At 40.6% G+C, this 21944-nt stretch overlaps 1 protein-coding gene across 1 annotated transcript in view; it reads left to right on the top strand.

Moving 5' to 3' along the window:
- The window catches only part of CACNG2 (calcium voltage-gated channel auxiliary subunit gamma 2), a 215729-nt gene extending 199753 nt beyond the window's left edge, over positions 1 to 15976 (top strand). Inside the window, exons 3-4 of the mRNA XM_068255032.1 lie at positions 11873 to 12013; positions 15093 to 15976. Coding sequence (XP_068111133.1) covers positions 11873 to 12013; positions 15093 to 15622 — 671 coding nt within the window. The 3' untranslated portion in view covers positions 15623 to 15976. The remainder of the gene's footprint in view (positions 1 to 11872; positions 12014 to 15092) is intronic.
- Positions 15977 to 21944: the final 5968 nt, after the last annotated feature.

Raw genomic sequence — 21944 nt, 5'->3', positions numbered from 1 at the left:
AGTTACCCAATGACTGTTTTAGGGTTGAGGCCTCTGCCATTAACAGTGTAAGAATGGTAGCAATGTAAATATTCCCCTTGAAAATCAATAATTAAATTTTGATTGGCTGTTGTAGGCTCCACCCACATTTCTGAACACCAATCCCAGTCACCCAGTGACCAACTGTGTCAAGTTTGAGAACCCTGCCATTAACAGTGTAAGAATGACTGCAGTTTATATTTTCCCATGTAAAAAGTTAGTTGTTTTTGGCTCCACCCACTATTTCTAACCTTGACATACAGTCACTCAATTACCAAGTTTATGAGCTCTGGGATCCTTGGCATCAACAAATTGCAAGTTTCCACTGAAATTAAACAAATCTGATTGGCTGTTTGTGGCCCGCCCCCTTTTCAGAATTTAAACCCCAGTTTAAATTCTACAGTACCTATTTATAAGAAAGAAATGTACAAGATTTAACTGAAAAAAACATAACAAATCAATAATTTTCTTCTTATTTATCCGCATCCTTTATTCTTCTTCTGCATCCTTCTAAGACGTAATGCCATCTTCTTCTGTATACTTTTATCTTCTCTGTTTACTTGTGTCTTTCTCTTCTAGGCAGTGATATCATCTTTTACGGTTTACATCTATCTTCCTCTGTATACTTCAGTCTTCTGAATATTTCTCTAAGTAGTGATGTCACATTCTTCTGTATATTTCTGTCTTCCTGCTCTGTATACTTCTGTCTTGCTCTGTATACTTCTGTCTTGCTCTGTATACTTCTGCCATCTTCTGTATACTTTTGTCTTCCTCTGTATACTTCTGCCTTCCTCTGTATACTTCTGCCTTCTTCTGCCTACCTCTGTATACTTCTACCATCTTCTGTATACTTCTGCCATCCTCTGTATACTTCTGCCATCTTCTGCCTACCTCTGTATACTTCTACCATCTTCTGTATACTTCTGCCATCCTCTGTATACTTCTGCCATCTTCTGTATACTTCTGTCTTCCTCTGTATACTTCTGCCATCTTCTGTATACTTCTGTCTTCCTATGTATACTTCTGTCTTCCTCTGTATACTTCTGCCATCTTCTGTATACTTCTGTCTTCCTCGGTATACTTCTGCCATCTTCTGTATACTTCTGTCTTCCTCGGTATACTTCTGCCATCTTCTGTATACTTCTGTCTTCCTCTGTATACTTCTGCCATCTTCTGTATACTTCTGCCATCCTCTGTATACTTCTGCCATCTTCTGTATACTTCTGCCATCTTCTGTATACTTCTGTCTTCCTATGTATACTTCTGTCTTCCTCTGTATACTTCTGCCATCTTCTGTATACTTCTGCCATCTTCTGTATACTTCTGTCTTCCTCGGTATACTTCTGTCTTCCTCTGTATACTTCTGCCATCTTCTGTATACTTCTGTCTTCCTCTGTATACTTCTGCCATCTTCTGTATACTTGTAACGATTGGTGTCAGCACGCAGAGAGTATCTGATTATTGGTGATCTGCAGTATCACCAAGAATGCAGATATATACCTGATTATTGATGATCTGCAGAATCACCGATAATACAGATATATTGCTAACCTCTGGACACCTATATAGTGTGAGTGTTTGGTGCAACAGTAATAACTTTGAGTGAGGACCACCCGAGAAGCAGGTGGTCCTTAGTATGAGAAATACCTCCCTTTGGAAGTGCAGAGATCTTGCAGCAGCCTGAGACATCCAAGAGGGCGGAGCCCCAGGCTGAGTAGCAAGAAGACCCAGTGGCTAGTGACCCCTGGAAGATGGGCGTCACAAGCAGGTCTGGAGAATATTTATTTATTATTTATTTATTTATTGTATTTATAAAGCGCCAACATATTACGCAGCGCTGAACATTAATTTAGGTTACAGACAATATTTAGGGGTGACATACAGCAATATGACAATACAGGAATACAAGAAAACCAGATCACACACCATAGTATGAGTACAAGGTAATGCTTAGTCAGTCACTGGATGGAGCATGGAGATTAGGCAAGTTATATTCACTCAGATGCATAGCATGGGTTCACAGTAATGGAGGTGCCAGATCAGGTAGGACACAAAAGGAGGAGGACCCTGCCCAAAGGCTTACAATCTAGAGGGAGAGGTAAGGACACGAATGGTAGGGGACTAGAGTTCAGCTGTAGGTTTAGAGCACTTGTGAGGGGTAGTAGGCCAGAGTGAAAAGGTGAGTTTTGAGGGCTTTCTTGAAGATGTTGAAGGAGGGGGCTGCCCTAATGGGTGGAGGTAGGGAGTTCCATAGTGTTGGAGCAGCTCTTGAGAAGTCCTGGAGGCATGCATGGGACTGGGTGATGCGGGGGGCAGTTAGGCGAAGTTCATTGGAAGAGTGGAGTGAGCGGCTAGGTGTGTACCTCTGAGTAAGATCGGAAATGTAGGTTGGACAGGTTTTGTGGACAGATTTGTAGGTCAGACACAGTATCTTGAATCTGATTCTGGACTGGATAGGAAGCCAGTGGAGGGATTCTAGGAGGGGATCTGCCGTGGTGGAGCGATGGGAGCAGTGGATAATTCTGGCTGCCACATTCATGATGGACTGCAGTGGGGCTGTTCGGGTCATAGGGAGACCAGACAGCAGGGCATTGCAGTAGTCAAGGCGGGAAATTATGAGGGCATGGATGAGGAGTTTGGTGGTGGCAGAGGTCAGGAAAGGGCGAATCTTACAGATGTTACGAAGGTGGAAGTTGCAGGACTTTGTGAGGTTTTGGATGTGGGAAGTGAAGGAGAGTGCGGAGTCCAGGGTGACACCCAGACAGCGGGCTTGAGAGGTAGGGCGAATGGTAGTGTGGTTAACAGTGACATGCACATCTGGGAGGTTTGTGGATGGCCGGGGTGGGAAGATCATAAATTCCGTTTTGTCTAGATTTAGTTTCAGGAACCTAGCAGACATCCAGGAGGAGATGGCGGATAGGCAGGAGGAGACCTTGTCCATGGTAGTGGTGGATATGTCAGGGGTGTGGAGGTAGATCTGGGTGTCATCTGCATACAGATGATAGTTAAAACCCATGGAGGAGATAACCTTGCCAATGGAGGATGTGTATAGGGTGAACAGTAGGGGGCCAAGGACCGAACCTTGGGGGACTCCCACTGAGAGGTGGTTGGGGGTGGACGAGGACTCATTGAAGGTGGTCGTGAAGGAGCGGTTGGAGAGGTAGGATGAAAGCCAGGACAGGGCGAGATCGTGAATGCCCAAGGACTGGAGGGACTGGAGGAGTAGGGGATGATCTACTGTGTCAAAAGCTGCTGACAGGTCAAGGAGGAGGAGAATGGAGTATTTACCTTCAGCTTTAGCTAAGGCAAGGTCGTTGACCACTTTGGTGAGAGCAGTTTCGGTTGAGTGGGCAGGCCGAAATCCAGATTGGAGTGGGTCTAGCAGTGAGTTGGCATTGAGGTACTGGGTCAGGCGTTTGTGAACCAGACGCTCAAGGAGTTTTGAGGCAAAGGGAAGGAGGGAGATAGGATGGTAGTTGGAGGGTAGCGAGGGGTCGAGTGAGGGTTTCTTGAGCAGGGGTAGTACAGTGGCCTGCTTGAAGTCTGTGGGGAAGGTGCCTGAGGATAGGGAGAGGTTGAACAGGGTAGTGAGGACTGGGGCCAATTCCGTGAAGTGAGGCTGGAGTAAGTCAGAAGGGATGGGGTCAAGGGGGGAAGTAGTGGTATGTGAAGTCTGCAGTAGGTGGTTGACTTCCTCGGTGGTAGTAGGAGTGAAGGATGTGAGGGGAGGATAGGGTGGAGGAGGAGCTGGTTGGGAGGGGGTGGGAGGTGAAGATTGGAGATTGGATATTTCCTGGCGGATGGAGACAATTGTGGCTAAATCTGTGGCAGAGAGGGAGGAAACGGAGGGTGGGGGGGTGGGTTTAAGCAGGGAGTTGAAGGTGGCAAAAAGACGCCGGGGGTTGGAAGCTTGTGCTCCGATGAGCTTGGTAAAGTATTCCTGCTTCGCATGAGCAAGGGCAGTGTGGAACTGCAGCAGGTTGGTCTTGTACTGTAAGAAATCCTGGTTAAGTCTAGTTTTTCTCCATTTCCGTTCAGTGGCGCGTGTTTTCCTCTGGAGGATGGGTAGTGCGCCAGGGCTGGGGGTTAGGGGGTCGGTTGTGGCGAAATATTGGTGGAGCAGCTTTCTCTAGGGCTGATGAGAGAGTTTGGCGATACTGAGCTGCAGCAAGATTAGGACAGGTTAGGGTGGGGAGAGTGGAGGAGAGGGCATGGAGAGGGTCAGCAAGGACACTAGGGTTGAGCTTGCGTAGGTCTCGCTGCCATCGACCAGGTGGGTGGGTGGCTAATTTGGAGGTGCCTTCCGTGAGGAGGTTGAAGGTGAGAATAACACAAATGATAATACAGTTCCCTAGTCTTGGGTGCGAGGTCCGTGATCTCAGCACCCTGGAACTAGTCTGGAGTATAACACAAAGATAATACAGTTCCCTAGTCTTGGGTGCGAGGTCCGTGGTCTCAGCACCCTGGAACTAGTCTGGAGTATAACACAAATGATAATACAGTTCCCTAGTCTTGGGTGCGAGGTCCGTGGTCTCAGCACCCTGGAACTAGTCTGGAGTATAACACAAATGATAATACAGTTCCCTAGTCTTGGGTGCGAGGTCCGTGGTCTCAGCACCTTGGAACTAGTCTGGAGAATAACACAAATGATAATACAGTTCCCTAATCTTGGGTGCGATGTCCGTGGTGTCTACACCCTGGAACTAGTCTGGAATATAACACAAATGATAATACAGTTCCCTAGTCTTGGGTGTGAGGTCCTTGGTCTCTACACCCTGGAACTAGTCTGGAATATAACACAAATGATAATACAGTTCCCTAGTCTTGGGTGTGAGGTCCTTGGTCTCTACACCCTGGAACTAGTCTGAACAATAACACAATGATAAACAAAAGTAATCTGGCTCAGTGTGAATTCCCAGGTCCTCCTGGTTTAAACACACTGTCGGATCTGACTATGGTCTGAATGCTTCCACGTAAGTGTTCGCAATGGCAGACAACCAGAAACTGGCAAGTAAGCTATATATATAGTTGCAGGACTCTGCCGCCCCGCTCGAGCCACTCAGCCAATCAGGAGTCCAGCAGGAATCAGCTGATCGTCCTGATCAGCTGATCCATCTCCTGCTGGCATAAAGGTCCTGACTTCTGGCTCGCGCGCGTAGTTCTCTATCCAGGTGCACTAACAGACCCAGCCACACCAGACGCACACTGCTGCATGCAAACCGCCGCGTTGGACACCGAAACAGCCGCCTTGCTGGCAGTACATGCGGTGTTTTTTCCGCGATCTATCATATTATCAGACGCATGCTGCTGCGTACAAACCGCCGCGCTGGACGCGGAGCCAGCCGCCTTGCTATCAGTACACGCGGCGGCTTTTCTCACAATACTTCTGTCTTCCTCTGTATACTTCTGCCATCCTCTGTATACTTCTTCCATCTTCTGTATACTTCTGTCTTCCTCTGTATACTTCTGCCATCTTCTGTATACTTCTGTCTTCCTCTGTATACTTCTGCCATCTTCTGTCTTCCTCTGTATACTTCTGCCATCCTCTGTATACTTCTGCCATCTTCTGTATTCCTCTGTATGCTTCTGCCATCTTCTGTCTTCCTCTGTATACTTCTGCCATCTTCTGTCTTCCTCTGTACACTTCTGCCATCTTCTGTATTCCTGTATGCTTCTGCCATCTTCTGTCTTCCTCTGTATACTTCTGCCATCTTCTGTCTTCCTCTGTACACTTCTGCCATCTTCTGTATTCCTCTGTATGCTTCTGCCATCTTCTGTCTTCCTCTGTACACTTCTGCCATCTTCTGTATTCCTCTGTATGCTTCTGCCATCTTCTGTCTTCCTCTGTATACTTCTGCTATCTTCTGTATTCCTCTGTATACTTCTGCCATCTTCTGTATTCCTCTGTATGCTTCTGCCATCTTCTGTATACTTTTGTCTTCCTCTGTATATTTCTGTCTTCTGCTAAATACTAGTCTTCCTCTGTATACTTCTGTCTTCTTCTGTATTATTCTCTCTTCCTCTATATACCTCTATCTTCTGCTATATACTTCTGTCTTCCTCTATATACTTCGGTCCTCTTAGGCTGTGAACAAACTTAGCAGAATTGCATGCGGTTTCCACTATGTATCCCAGCCTTAATATTTCTAAGTAGTGGTGTCACCTTCTTCTGTATACTTCTATCTGCCTCTGTAATAATCTGAACATCTGTATATGTCTGTCTTCTTCTGTATACCTCTATCTTCCTCTGTATACCTCTATCTTCCACTATATACTTCTGTCTTCTTCTTTATACTTCAAGGTATGATGTCACCTTCCTCTGTACACTCCTGTCTTCTTAAATCCTTTGTCGTCTGTTCCATTTGCCATTAGTGTGGACTAATAGGAAATCAGTGGGCAAATTTGCTGTTGAGCATTCCTATTGGGCCATATAAATGGAGATTGGTGGAGATTAGCCCCTTATCCTTCACACCGACAATTTTCACAGGGGTGGGGGGTCTTTGACACCCAAAAATTTTGTAGATTGCACTCCAAAGTCATGGACCTTGTGCATAGTTATTGTTCACACTTGTCGCTAACATGTAACACTGGAAGTAATGCAACAATTTCCAGGGGATCTGTGCCATATCAACGTACCATTGAGGTGCTCTGCACATGGCTGCTGAAACTCTCCGGCCCTTTATTTGGCCTGAGGAAGTGGGTAGTGACCTATGAAACGCATTGCCTGTGCTTATTAAAAATTAGTTATAGTTTTATACATGTATTTGCTTTTATTGAGGTAAGCCACCACCCCCTTTTTCTCTTTTATTTGTTTTTTAACTCCGCTTTATACACTCCTCCTGGGCAGTGGTACTTGGATACCCCCAATCACGAATTTGAGTGATCACAAATTCGACTCTGCCCACTTACAAATTGACTTGATGTGATCACGAGTAGAAAGGGATATGTGACTTGAGTGCGGTTTTGAGTCGAATAACCGCATGTAATCACGAATCACGAGTCGGTATTCGTGATTAAAAACCCACTGACTTTAACGGTTAATAGCAAAGCCCCACTTACACAATTTTCAAAAAGACCTTATAGTTTTTGAGAAAATTGATTTTAAAGTTTCAAAGGAAAAAAGTATACATTTAAATGTGGTAAATGACAGTTAATGTATTGATCACATTTAAATGTATACTTTTTTCCTTCGAAAATTGAAAATCGATTTTCTCAAAAACTATAAGGTCTTTTTGAAAAAAAAATCCTCTTGTTCCCACTGTTCTTCTTAAAGGAGTTATCAGGAAAAAAAAAATACAAATGAGCTTTACTCACCTGGGGCTTTCTCCAGCCCCAGCTGACTATCCCATGTTGTCACCTCCGTTCCCTGCCGCTGTCTCGGTCTCAACGCTCAGTATTCAGGCTGTCCACGGGGTTGGCCTTACTGCGGCTGCGCGAATCATGGCCCCGTGGGCCACGGCGAACTGTGCAGGCGCAGAACTACTGCGCCTGCGCAGTTCGCCGCGGCCCATGTGGCCATGATTGACCGCGGCGCTTCGTGCAGCAGCAGTAACGCTGACCCCCGCGGTTGGCCTGAATACCAAGCGGCGAGACCGGGACAGCGGCGGGGAGCGGAGGTGACAGCGTGGGACAGTCAGCTGCAAGGGGCTGGAGAAAGCCCCAGGTAAGTAAAGCTAATATGTATTTTTTTTTTTCCTGATAACTCTTTTAACACATCTGGCAAATTTGGTGTTTCTGGCATGTAAGGGGGCTTTGCTATAACCCACTAAAGTCGGCGGGTTTTTAATCACGAATACCGACTAGTGATCACGAGTAACTTGTGATCACGAGTCAGGTAACAAGTGCAATCACGAGTGCATTCGTGATCGGGATTCGTGATCCAGAGCCGATCACTAATGCCGATTACAATCTCGTGATCACAAAAATCGGCTCATGAACACAACTTACTTGTGATCACGAGCTCGTGATTATTACCACTACTCCTGGGCGCCTCTTACCCCCTTTGTGTTATATCAACAGACTGTGCCGTACTTATTATATTTTTTTCAGAGATTAAATGAAGCTCTTTAAAAGCTGTGTGGAGACATGAAAGTCCCTGGAGTCCATGCGGGTTCTAAGCACCCATTGTTGTTATTCTCGAATGTATTTTTTGATGGAAAGCAACCACTAATTACCGTGTCTTGACTTTTGCTGAAGTAAAGCCTTGGGATTTGAACGCAGAGACATTGCAATCACCTTCAGTGGTGTCACACTCCACTCACACCTGTAATCTTCTTGTAACTATTTTGGAGATAAGTGAAGCAGACCAAGGTTAGCGGTAACATCACCGATAGGCGCAATATGGCAGCTCCCGAAGGTGTCGAAGGATTTGCATGTTAGTAAACATTACAAAACTCTCTTTTAGAGCACAAATAAGATACAAAGTCAAGCTTCACTTTGATGGAGGAGAAACAGAATCTTTCCAGGCCGGTCCTGTGCACTGTATAGATTTCAGGGCTGGGACCATTTGGCTTGGTGTCACAGCTTTCTAGTTCACCCCACAGTGAACTTCTAGTTTTGTATGGTTTTCCGTGAAAGAATGGGGCTGGCTGCGGCTGCTGACAGACATTGGGGCGTAACTGATTGATAGAGGGATTGGGAGGAGGTGTGTGTGTGTTGGGGGGGGGGCGGGGTCGGGAGAAGGGGCTTTCGGTTCTTCACCTGTGACTGCTCTCCTAAAAAAATTGAGAACCACCTGAACGTTTGACAGATTGGGGGTCACCTGTGACTCTGAGACAGACTGACAGATTGAGAACCACCTGAGATCGCAGTGGTGAGGTCCACCTGAACGTTTAAAAGATTGGAGGTCACCTATGACTTCTGAGACAATTGAGTACCATCTGTGAGGGCAGAGAGCCAGAGATTGAGGACCACCTATGACCTCTGAGATAGTTTGCCAGATAAGGTGCCACCTGTGACTTCTAAGATAGACTGACAGGTTGGGGCCATGTGCAACTGCTGGCAGAGATTGAAGACCATCTGTGAAAGATGGACCTATCATGGAATTTTGAGGCTTATTGAAAGATTGGGGGCGACCAATGACTGCTAAGAAATATTAACATTTCAGGGACCATTTGTGACATTTAAGACTTACAGACAGATTGGGGACCATGTGCGACTGTTGGCAGTGTCTCCAGCTATGGTAACTGCTGGCACAGATTTTGGGAGAGGGTATCTTTTGCTGCCCACGGGAGGAAAGGGAAGGTGAACCTGTAACTGCTGAGTTGGTTTGACACACTGGGAGCTGCCCGAGACTGCTGTCAGAGATTGGGGTGCCACCAGTGATTGCTAACAGAGAACGTGGGGCTGCACTGTGATACTTAGCTGATCTACCTCATCTGCACTTGACGTCTTCTTCTTTGATGACCCATACCAGCTGCTCTGTCTAAGACAGCTTGGCTTCTTCTGTCATCTCCCCAACCCACTGTTCAGTCACTAAGGACATTGTTGCTTCTCAGCAACTAGGTTTCAAAGTATAGTAGATCGGATCAGGAGAGGGGCTGCTCATAGACTGACATGAAGGCAGAAGGATCTTCCAGATCTGCATATGGACTTGTGGAGTAAATGGTTCTGTGCCCAGTCCTCTCCTGCTTGTATATATACCAACACAAGCCTAACATGATGTGCTAAATGTGAGTGTCAGCCTGCTGTAATAACATCCTTTGTTTATATATATAAAAACCCTACTCTGTGTTATCTAAAGTGCCTCACTTGATGCTCATTTACATTGTGTGTCCTATAGCAAACAACGTGTAACCCTATAACCGAATATGTGAGCTCCTGTCAAAATACCAACCCAGATGTGATGCTATCAAAAAATACATGCAACCCAGATGTGATGCTATCAAAAAATACATGCAACCCAGATGTGAAGGGCACCCGACTCTTCCCGTTTCCAGTGTCCCACTGGAGGTAGATGAAAAGAATGGCGGGTTTAGAGGGACTTAGAAAGGGCAAGTAACTTCTGGCCCCTGTCCTGGTGAGATTTTGCCCCTTGCAATGAATGTGCAAAATACTATTATTATTATTATTATTATTTGCATAACCATTTTCAGTAGGCCATTATCATTTGAGAATAAAACAAATATTACGGTAGTTGTTAATTAGGTGTATTACAAATAAAACAATTCTCCCCAACTACACACTCTAGCTTAAAAAAAAAACGGTCTTTAGGTCTCTGGATTTTGGTCTCAAGTGAGAAATGCTCTACATTTTAGGGTAAGTGTAGTCAGAGGCGGGACAAGGTCCTCCAGAACCCAAGGCTGAGACATCAAAGTGCGCCCCTCCATCCCTCCCACCCCAGCTGTCACACACTGATTGCTAATAGACTAAGAGGCGCCCCAGGGCACCCCAACACCTTACTCTCTAGTTATCTGGCTTGCAGTCACTGCAATGTATTCCCTTTTCCTATTTCTCTCTGCTTCATACACAATAGGGGAATGATAGCTGAGTGAGTTGTGCACCCTCCTACACTGCGCCCTGAGGCTGGAGCCTCTCTCGCCTCTGCCTCAACCCGGCCCTGAGTGTAGTTTCAACCATACTTGCTGTATTCTTATATCCTTTGGAACCCGCAATAAAAAGTCAATGACGTTGTTCATCATTTCTAAGGATTTAAATGTGCAAAAATGTCCTCAGACCACCCGAGAGGGATCTTTTGTTTATGGCAGTTCTGGTTTAGTATTGTTGTAAATTAGAAACAGTAACTCTATATACCGAACCGCTCCCTCTGGTAGCCCGGAAAATGGGAAGAAGGTTTCCCACAATCAGCTTTATTGTCACTTGCAGACCCCAATTGATGAAAGCACCAAAAATACTACAGAAATCATAAGTACTGTACCCTCACTGGCTTTTTTCAGGTTCATAAGGGAACAGGGCTGGGATAAGCATACTTACATCCTGTTAAGGTCCACATTTTAGCAAACCGAATACTCCATGTCTTTGTTTATATAATACACAACAATGTACATAAATAAAATAAATATAAGTAAAGTAAAATAATAATAAGTAATGACTTGGGATAGTCAATGAGATGTACGTAATACTGACTTGATTTTGCAACTTGAAAATGTACAAATCGAAATCAGTGATGAACGAAAATGCCAATATTCATTTCGCATTATTTTTTTTGCGAAAATAGTGTTAAATTCAATTTTCAAGCAAAAATGCCATCAAAAATATATATTTTTGCGCTGTTTGCAAATGTTCACAGTAAAGATATTGTTTTTCTGCATTTTTTAGCTTTTTATGAATTACCCTGGTAGAGTATTGAACATTTTCTCTAAATCGAAAATAAGAGTTTTTTGCAAAAATTAATTACAAAAATTCGCAAGCAACAGTGATCAAAATCCACCTGCAGTAGTTCACTTTCAAGTTGCATACATTTTTCACGATGCTGCATCCACTCGGATATTTTTGCATCTCATTTACAATCCTTTGTAAAGCAGAAGAGAATGTTTTTTTTTAATAATTTCATTTCAAATAGACCTGCCCTGAGAGATGAGCAGGGATGGTCATTGAGAAGTTTTTAAAAAAGAATTTGGTGCTGATATACATTTTATGTTACTTGCATGCAAATTTATGTCAATGGCATACCAAAGATCTTTGCAAGCAAATTGTAAGGAGCTTGTAATTTTGCCACTTCCTGCTGATTTTTTAGCTTGGCACAGTTAAAAAAAAATTACAAAAAAATCATTGACTACCTGTACTCCAGTGCGATTTTTTTTAAACAAAGTTCAAAAATTACTGCTACATCTCCTTCTGTGTCATATAAAATATTTTACTTATGATTTTTTGCCATTTTCTTTTCTTTTTGCAGGGGCTGTGAGGGCTTCCAGTATATTTCCTATCCTCAGTGTAATCCTGCTCTTCATGGGAGGGCTCTGCATTGCTGCCAGCGAGTTCTACAAAACTCGACACAATATCATATTAAGTGCTGGAATCTTCTTTGTGTCTGCAGGTAACAGGAGTCACCATATTAATGCAAATATTCTTATAGTTCTTACAGTGTCCATACATTGATGTCTTAAAGGACACTCGAAGTAACATGTGACATGATGAGATCGACATGGGTATGTACAGTGCCTAACACACAAATAACTATGCTGTGCTCCTTTTTTTCTTTCTCTGCCTGAAATAGTAAAATATCAGGTATGTAAGTGGCTGACTTAGTCCTGACTCAGACAGGAAGTGTCTACAGTGTGACCCTCACTGATAAGAAATTCTAACTATAAAACACTTTCCTAGCAGAAAAAAGGCTTCTGAGAGCAAGAAAGAGGTAAAAGCGGAATCTCTTATCAGTGAGGGTCGCACTGTAATCACATTTTGTCTGAGTCAGGACTGAGTCAGCCACTTACATACCTGATATTTAACTCTTTCAGGCTGAGAAAGAAAAAAAGGAACACAGCATAGTTATTTGTGTGCTAGGCACTGTACATAGACATGTCTATCTCATCATGTCACATGTCACTTCGGGTATCCTTTAATGAGATTGTCATGCAATAATGTTTATAGGAATCCAAATGCTCACTAAATAATTTTACATTGCTCACTATAATATTTTACACTGAATTTTACACTATAGTATTTTATATCACATTTTACACTACAATATTTTACACTGCTTACTATAATATTTACATTGCATTTTGCATGATAATACCGTAATTTACACTACCTATTATAATATTTTACACTGCTCACTATAATATCTGCATTGCATTTTACATGATAATATTTTACACTGCTCACTATAATATTTTACCTTGCATTTTACACTACAATATTTTACAGACCTTACTAAAATAATGTAACTATATTTTGCATAATAATTTTTTACACTGCTCGCTATAATATTTTACGCTATACAATATTTTTTATACTAAGCACTATAACAGTATACAATGCTCACTATACTATTGTACACTGCTCACTATAATTTTTTACACTGCTCACTATAATTTTTACACTGTTCACTATAGTATTTTATACTGCATTTTTCACTATAGAATTTTACACTTCATTTTACACTATACTACTGAATACAGTAATATTTTACACTGAATTGTACACAATCCTATTTTACACTGCTTACTATAATATTTTACCTTGCATTTTATATGATAATATTTTACACTGCTCAGTATAATATTTTACACTGCATTTTATGCTATATTATTTTATACAGCTTACTATAATAATTCACATTGCACTTTATAATATTTCACACTACTCACATAATATTTTTACATTGCATTTTGCACTATAATATTTTGTACTGCTTACAATAACATTTTAACGTGATCATATTTTACACTGCTCACTATAATATTTTACACTTCATTTTACACTATAATATTTTACACTGCTCACTATATATTACGCTGCTCACCGTAATATTTAGTAAATAGTAGTAGTATTTTTGGGGTCTTTTTGGCCAACATTGGAACCTAAAAATGTGTAATCTTACTATGTATTAATAATATATTGTGCCTGCTGGAACTTTGGATTACTCATACTGTGAAACTGGATAGCATAATCCACCTTCTTGTTTTAGCACCAACTTGGCCATTAATCCGAGAATAGTGCAGCATCTACACATAGATATTTATCCGTAACCTGAATGAAGTCTGCAAATGACCAGAAAAGGAGTTACTTTTAAGGCCCAACCATTCTGGAGGGAGTTATATTTTTATTCTTGGGCTTGGACAAGTCCTTTCAGTGCGGTGTACCTTGCATGTGTCTCCGTTGACTTGCAAAATGTACAGGTTACAGCTGACGATTTCCTGTAATATAGCTCCGAGAAAGACCTTGAGCTGCTTTATTTAATAGAAGTCTCTAGTGCTGCTCTTAATTAATAAAACACTATACTTCTTGGCAAAAATAATATTGTCAGCAATTGGTTTATATATGCAGTGCAGACTTGGAAAATTAATGATCGGTCAGTATTTATGTAGTATAAGAAATAAACAAAAAAAAAAACACAAAAATAAACACAAAAACAAAACAACAATTACAAAAACACTGAGTGCAAAACAACAATAACAAAACACACACTTTACTGAGTGCCTATCCATCTATCTATGCACCTTCAACGGCTGCTTCGACCAAAAGGCAGTTCCTTGTCTTAGGTGTGCACTGCAACTGGTTCTTGCTGCCTCATTCATTTTGGATCCATTGTCTGCTCCAGGAATGAGATGGGATGAACAAAAATTGATATGGGGAGGGGGAACATTTGTTAACTTTACTTAAAGTCAAAAGACAAAAAGACAGCAGTGGGGACTGGGGAGGAGCACTGAAAAAAGTTTAGGACATTTCCAGACAGAGGCTGATTAAAGGGGTTCTTCCGCGAATGAGGAAAAAAAGAAAAAGTGGTTTATGCATAAACTATTAAACATCCTTCTAAAATAATGTAAAAAGTTTTTAAAAAAAATTAATGGTTTCATCAATATAACATGTATTGTAAATAGTGACGGATGACGGCTGGGAGGCTAATCCATTTGTTAGGGGTGTTTTTTTTTTACTTTCTTTTACAACCATAACTGCTGCCTACATAGTTTTCAGTGGTATAACCCACTTCTAGCAGGAATCGCCGTTATAACCCTAATAGCTGAGCTCTGCTGTCCCATCTACACCATATGATTATTTGTCAGATTCGATTCAATTTGATTCGATTCATTGATTTGATTTGATTCAATCTGACATGTCCGATTCATGATTCGATTCAATTTGAATCGAATTGAATCGAATCATGAATCAGACATGTCAGATTGAAAGAACCCCTTTAAGCCCATTGAATGTATGTACAAATGACTTGGTGACACAGAAAGTATCAATTTAGATTATTTTTATATCAAAATGATGCCCTATTTACCATGTGTGATGGTGAGGGAATCTGAAGTAGGAGAGCCTTGGGAAACAGTTCATGCAATTTAACATAGGTTATAAAATCTTTATCTTGACTTTGAATTATGGCCTATGTCATCTCCAGGTATGTTCCCTCAATCTTTGTTCTTCTTTCTCCTGTCTATGATCTGCAGGCCTCAGCAACATCATCGGGATCATTGTCTACATATCAGCCAATGCAGGTGACCCTTCCAAAAGCGACTCGAAGAAAAACAGCTACTCTTATGGCTGGTCTTTTTACTTTGGGGCCCTTTCCTTCATTATTGCAGAAATGGTGGGAGTGCTGGCTGTTCACATGTTCATTGACCGCCACAAACAGCTGAGGGCCACAGCACGAGCCACGGACTACCTCCAGTCCTCTGCAATCACTCGCATTCCAAGCTATCGCTATCGTTATCAGAGGCGCAGCCGATCCAGTTCCCGGTCTACAGAGCCTTCCCACTCCCGTGATGCCTCTCCTGTGGGCCTCAAGGGCTTCAACACCCTACCCTCTACTGAGATTTCCATGTACACGCTGAGCCGTGACCCCCTCAAGTCGGCTGGGACCCCCACAGCCACTTATAACTCGGATAACAGCTTCCTCCAAGTTCATAACTGTATACCCAAAGATAATAAGGACTCTGCGCACACCAACACAGCCAACCGCAGGACCACCCCAGTATGAAACCGGATGGAGGAAGACAAGAAAGAAAATGTGTGATAGAACAAAGAGGGTCAGAGAGCTAAAGTAGTATGATCCAAAAATACGGATCTGTGTATCAACCTTTTGGCTTCAGAATTCAAACCAATGATCCTTTTTGTTTCTAAATTCCGTCCCAAAAGTAGCCTTTTGAGTTTGTACACAAGCGCCAAACTTTTGAGCCGTACTTTCAAATTATTCAATATTCTCCCAGATTTTCTAAATTGAACAGTAAGACAACTATCAAGAATAGCTATCACAAAGTGCTGAAGTTGAACACTAGTAATCTTTTCTTTTTTTTCTTTTTTTTTTTTCCAATATATACACGCCACAAATTCAGTACAGTTCTTATTTTCCAAATCTACGTACAAGTTAATGTTTAACTTCTGTATGGGTTTGAAACAAGGACCAGAACTGGTAGACAAACATGAAGCCAATGCAGAAGTTTGAAAAGTTAGGTTAGCTTTGTTCTCCAGTTGACTAAGGGTGACGTGAATTGTGTAAGGCAATTAAACTAAAATCTGATACACAGATCCATATGGCTAAGACATTGACATCTTAAAAAAAAATAGCCTCAAAATGTTTCTGTTTTATACACAAAAACTGCTTCTGGACTAATGTTCCTCCTAGTTTGTAGGGTTGCCTAAATGACCTTGCAAAAATTCATAATGATGCCAGATATCTAAACTGTTGCTGCATAGTATAAACCCAAAACTTCATAATTGAGGAACATGTGGATGAGGTTTCAAATGTTTATTTTATTTTACCCGATAGTCCGTAACATTTTGAGGTTCTATTTTACGGAAGATGTGTTCTGTCTAAAATGCAGTCTTGCTTGTATGGGGAATACAAATGATGTATTTACAATTTTTTAAACTTCTAAATCGAAAGAAACTTATGGTAGTTACACCCATGTTAAAACATTAGTAATGAAAACATATAATTCAGCATATCTAATGGGAACATGATAACAAGTAATGATATATAATCACATTGAACACCACACTGTAATTATACATATAGGCAAATTTGCATAGATGATGTTCATAAAACTCATTACGCCATTAAATGTGTACACCATCACTGTGCAAAGGTAAAATGGAAAAAGTATGTAAAATGCAAACAGGCACAAACACCCAGCAATACTCACACATGCACACAGCACATGTGTGCGTATTGCTGTAGTGTTTGTTGTGCGTATATATATATATATATATATATATATATATATATATATATATATATATATATATATATATACACACAATTAAAAGTGGAACATGTTGAAGTTTTTTACTATAATTATGTCACATGATTTATTATTTTGTTAAAAACCTTTTTCCCCATACAAGCAAGCTGTAGCTTAGAACCCTTTCTTTATACTCAGTCTGTGCCAGTATAAGAGTCTAAGTACGACAAGGTAGCGGAATGAAAAGACTGAAAGGGCTAGAGACCCAAACTGAACAAAACCGCGCAAGTACAGAGAACAAAATGCTGAAAGATGTGAAGTTAAAAAAAAACAGATTTCTAAAAAAAAGACAAAAAAAAAATCAAAACACATTAAAAAAAAAATCCCCGAAAAAAGGATAGAATGAACCAAACGAAGAAAAAAAATGCATGAATTCCCTCTATGTACCTGTTCATTTTACTGATTCATTTAAATAATGAAAAAAAAACAGACGAAGATAAAGGACGAGAATATTGGGGCAAAAAATATGGGAGGGGGGGGGAAGGGCTGAAAAAAAAATGTGAAGCGATTTTAAAGAAAAAAAACTGGTGGGTTTTTTTGGGGTGGGAAAAAGTGGGTGGGGCTTAGGATTTATTTGATTTAATTTCATTATGTTATTGTCTTAAATTATTTAATTTAATTTATTATTATTATTTTTTCCTTTTACAAATTTATAGGGCCTGCATAAAAACGGATGCAGGAAATGCCAAGCCAGGTTTTTAAACAACTTCCCCACATTAAAGACTTGAAGAATTTAATTTAAATTTACATTTAAAGACTTGAAGATTTTAATTTAAATTTACATTAAAGACTTGAAGATTTTAATTTAAATTTACATTAAAGACTTGAAGATTTTAATTTAAAATAAATGAAGACACGCTCGATATATTAGTTGGCCTTCCAATTATCTGAAGAAATGTAAACACATACATATAGATGTCTATACATAGAAATATATAGGTATGACTATATCTATATATAAATGTATATATTTATATCAGTTTCTATATGAATATATGTATGTGTATATAGATTTAAAAAAAAATATATATTTATTTTTCTATGCATCAGTCATATAGTATTACGTGTATCTATTTTTTTTTTAAGGAGTGAATGTTCGATTAGATCTCTCTCTCTCTCTCTTAAACATAAACAATTTTAATAGAGAATTAGATATTTTATCTTATTTTACAAATAAAGAAGGGATTGCTGCTAATATGCCTAAATTATACATTTAAAATATCAGACATATATTGTTACCAACGTGCAATGGCCTTTTTGGATTTCATATGCAAGTTGCAAGGGATAAAATACCTTTATTTGCAGAGAAAATTATATCTGTGGCCGGGCTTTTCCAGCTAGCCACGAAATCTTTATTCCTCTCTCAATTCTACAGAGCTTTGGTTAAAAAATGTCTTGTCTAGTGATGACTAAATCTTAAGCATAGAATATAAAAATTAAAAGTCTAAATTACCTCAAAATAGAACAAGTCGATATCTTAAAGCAGTAGGATCAGCCATACTATGCCAGGGAAAAAAACACACATATATAAGTAGATAAATACTTGACCTACTTACATAACACATGTATTGTACTGTCCACGTTTTGATTTCAGTGAATCTTATATAGTAAATTACGAGAATTTTGTTCCTGGTGGTGGCCATGTCTTTTTCCCACAGTTAAGGCTAACTCGTGATGTCATTTCTGCCCTTTACTTTTTTTCTTGTCTCCTCCAATCGCTGAGTCGCCTCAGCCTTGCTTGTAAACACAAGTGAGTAGGGGATTAGGTTTCAGATAAGAAGCTGGCAGGGAAATAAAGGGAAGAGGAGGAATAGATTATAGATAAAAAGAACCCCCAGCATGCAATTCTTTGGCACGACTACTAAAGGGTCAGTGCTCCTTAAGTATGTGATAACTCCAAATCATAACAGCAGAAAAAGTTTTGAAAGTTTTGAATGCAGGATTAACATCTTTATCACTTAATACACTCAGACCAGTTGCTGTTGAAATTTGATTTTTATAGTGACGATACCGCTTTAAAGCAAGCACATTAATGAGTGTAGATTCCAAGTATTACCATTGGAACTGAACTTTTCTTTTCAAATTGAAAAACTCATTGTGTAGCCCTGCTCTCTTGCAGCTAAGCACTTATCCGTACAGGCTTAAGACATCATCTGCCTCTAGCTTTCTGTAACCTTGCTGAGGTCTTACAACTGCTGGAATTACACCACACCTACTTTCTCAGACTATTATTGTCCTGCCTCCTCACGTAGACATGATTTTTACTGTAGTGGATGGCTTCTGGAAAACGTAGTCTGGCATCTACTATCCGTCTTACTTTTTAGGTCACATGGTTGACTGTCTGAGTCCCTGGAGGCAAGAAAACAAGCTGTAGCATAGTGACAAAGTTATAACCCATAAAATAGTACATCTTGTCTAATATCTTGGTTCTGTATACTATTTTTATGCACTTATTTCTAACAGAACATGCCTTGCCCAATTCTGTAATTATTTGGTCTTTAGCTAGCAGAAGCAGAACTGCAACCGACTCTATGGCAAGCACAACCCAAACATCGCATCGGAAATTTGTGCTGCCCAGCGACATACCCAGCCCTGCTCATATACAACTGGGTACTTAGTTTGCCGCAATTGGGAAATACTTAGAAAAGTAAACAAAATGCTCATAAATTGCCCCTCCCTCCACCCCTTCCCCCATTGCCTGGAAGCCTGGCCTATCAATAATTATTGGGGTTTTGGATTAAGAGGAAATAATTTGAGGACTAGAGAAGGTATGGAGACTTGCAAAATAAATTTAGTGGTTATAAAAGTAAAGATTGTGAGATGATCTGCAGCTCTTACTAGCTGAGGACTTATCGATATGCATTCAGAATGTAATCCAGTAAATGGTCAAGTAACTAGTTTCAGTGAGACCTTAGTAGTACATCTCTAAGCTATGAAGGCAATTAGCATTACTGGCCAGAATGCAGTCATGGACTAATTGCATTCCACTGTCCTCTATCAACAAACTGCTTAGTTAAAGAGGAACTTCAGCCTAAACAAATATACTGTCACTAAATTACATTAGTTATGTTAATTAAATAGATAGGTAATATAATCTCTTACCCACCTTGTTTTAAAACAACAGGCAAATGTTTGATTTCATGAGGGCAGCCATCTTTTTGGTTGAAAGGAGGTGACAGGGAGCATGAGACACAGTTCCAACTGTCCTGTGCCCTGATTACCCCTCCCAGCTGCTACGCAACGTGAATAACAACATAGGAAATCCCATCATGCTTTGCGCAGCATCAGGGAAAAAAGCCCAGGCAGTTTTCTTTGATGGGGCGTAGCTTAAGCTTTTGTGCAGCTAAAAATAATATGTGAGAAAAACAAAGTTCTGATGCTGTGAAACTGTTATAGAAACACCAAGCCTTTTCAGTGCTGCTGAGTAGATTTTTAGTCCGGAGGTTCACTTTAAGGGAATATCACATCTGCAGTTTTTGACGTAGAGTGAAGCTGTCTCTCAAACCAGCTAAAAGTTGTTCCTTGAAAAATTATCATCAGGCATGTAACAGAAGCCCCCATGACCTCCTCAACCACTGGGGGGCCCAGGGGGATATGAGGTCTGCTTCTTCTCTCCTCTTCCCTTTACCCATGAAGAACTTAGCAGATCTGTGTAAATATATTTACCTGCTGTCACATCAGATCTCCTCTTTCTTGCTTTTGCCAGCCACTTGCCCTATGCTGCCATATCCTCCCCCACTCCCCCTTCCCCCCACGGTTCCCAAGTTACAGTCCTGCTTTTTACATAACTTTTATAACTAGGCTTTTAAGCTGCCAGTAGGCTAATACATGGAGGATCCTTCTCGAAACTGAACCTCGGAGTTAGATTTCAATGAGCAAATTTAACTTATTTGGAAACTAAAGATGGTAAGCAAGATGCCAATTTTATAAGCTGATGAAAAATTTGGTGCAAATTTTATGCCACTTGGAATAAGACCGATTAAAAATAGTCTGCAATTGCAGTTGATTGGCCCATTTCTAAGCTTCATACAAATCGCAACAAAATTTGTCTAGATTAAAAAAAAAAAGTGGCAATTTGAGACAGCTGAATTCTAACGAATAAAAAAACATATAACTTGGTAGAGGTTAAATCTTCTTTAAATACAGCTTATTGCAGTGCTGGACTTAATAAAAAATTGTACTGTAATTTTTTCAATTTTTTTAATGACGGTGGTCTGATTAAGCTACCAAGAGCAATAGGAAGGCCTAAGAAGTATCAGTGCAAACAAGCTGCTATATCAAATGACACATTTCATCCATTGTTTTTTGCTGTAGGAGAAATCATGGAAGATATAACAAATACTGAAAGTAGCACGATCACATGATTGTAGCCAGCCAATCACACCCTTATAAACATTGATGCCTAATTATCTGACATGATTATGCATAGTACACGCCATACAATTTTGTGTTAGATTTCACCATACAATTTTCTGTTAGAGGTTTCTGTTATTTTCTGTAGAGACTGGTCATTATCTCTGGTGCATTGTCTTCTGGTGATCTCCTGCTGAGTAGAACAATGCCCAATTACTGGGCAGATAGCTGGTTAGATAGATAATTTTCAACATGTTGGAAATTATCTATGTGGCTGGTAAATCTAACAGAAAAGCGTATTGTGTGTACCTAGCACAAGAGAAATACTTACCGACTGGGCGTATAAGACGACCACCCAACTTTTCCAGTTAAAATATAGAGTTTGGCATATACTCGCCGTATAAGACTACCCCCCTCTTCCAACGCACACCAAATAAAAATAAAGAAAAAGATATACTGTTGCTATATGTATGATACTGGTTCTGTACTGTATGTGGTACCCAGTACATAACAGTATACAGGTGATTGACTGGTTGGATTGGTCAACTCTCCCTCTCCCTAAGCTGATTGGTCAGCTCTCCTTGCCTACCTGTTTATCAGAGCGGTATGGAAGAATAGATTGCGCTGTGCCTCTTTCACCCATCTAGCCGCCCCTGTATCCTTTTCACCACCTTCTCTGCCTCTCAGAACTCGCACATGTGCGCT

Source organism: Hyperolius riggenbachi, chromosome 9 (assembly GCF_040937935.1).
Source record: "Hyperolius riggenbachi isolate aHypRig1 chromosome 9, aHypRig1.pri, whole genome shotgun sequence".
Lineage (NCBI taxonomy): Eukaryota > Metazoa > Chordata > Amphibia > Anura > Hyperoliidae > Hyperolius > Hyperolius riggenbachi.
This window is presented reverse-complemented; position numbering and strand designations above follow the sequence as displayed.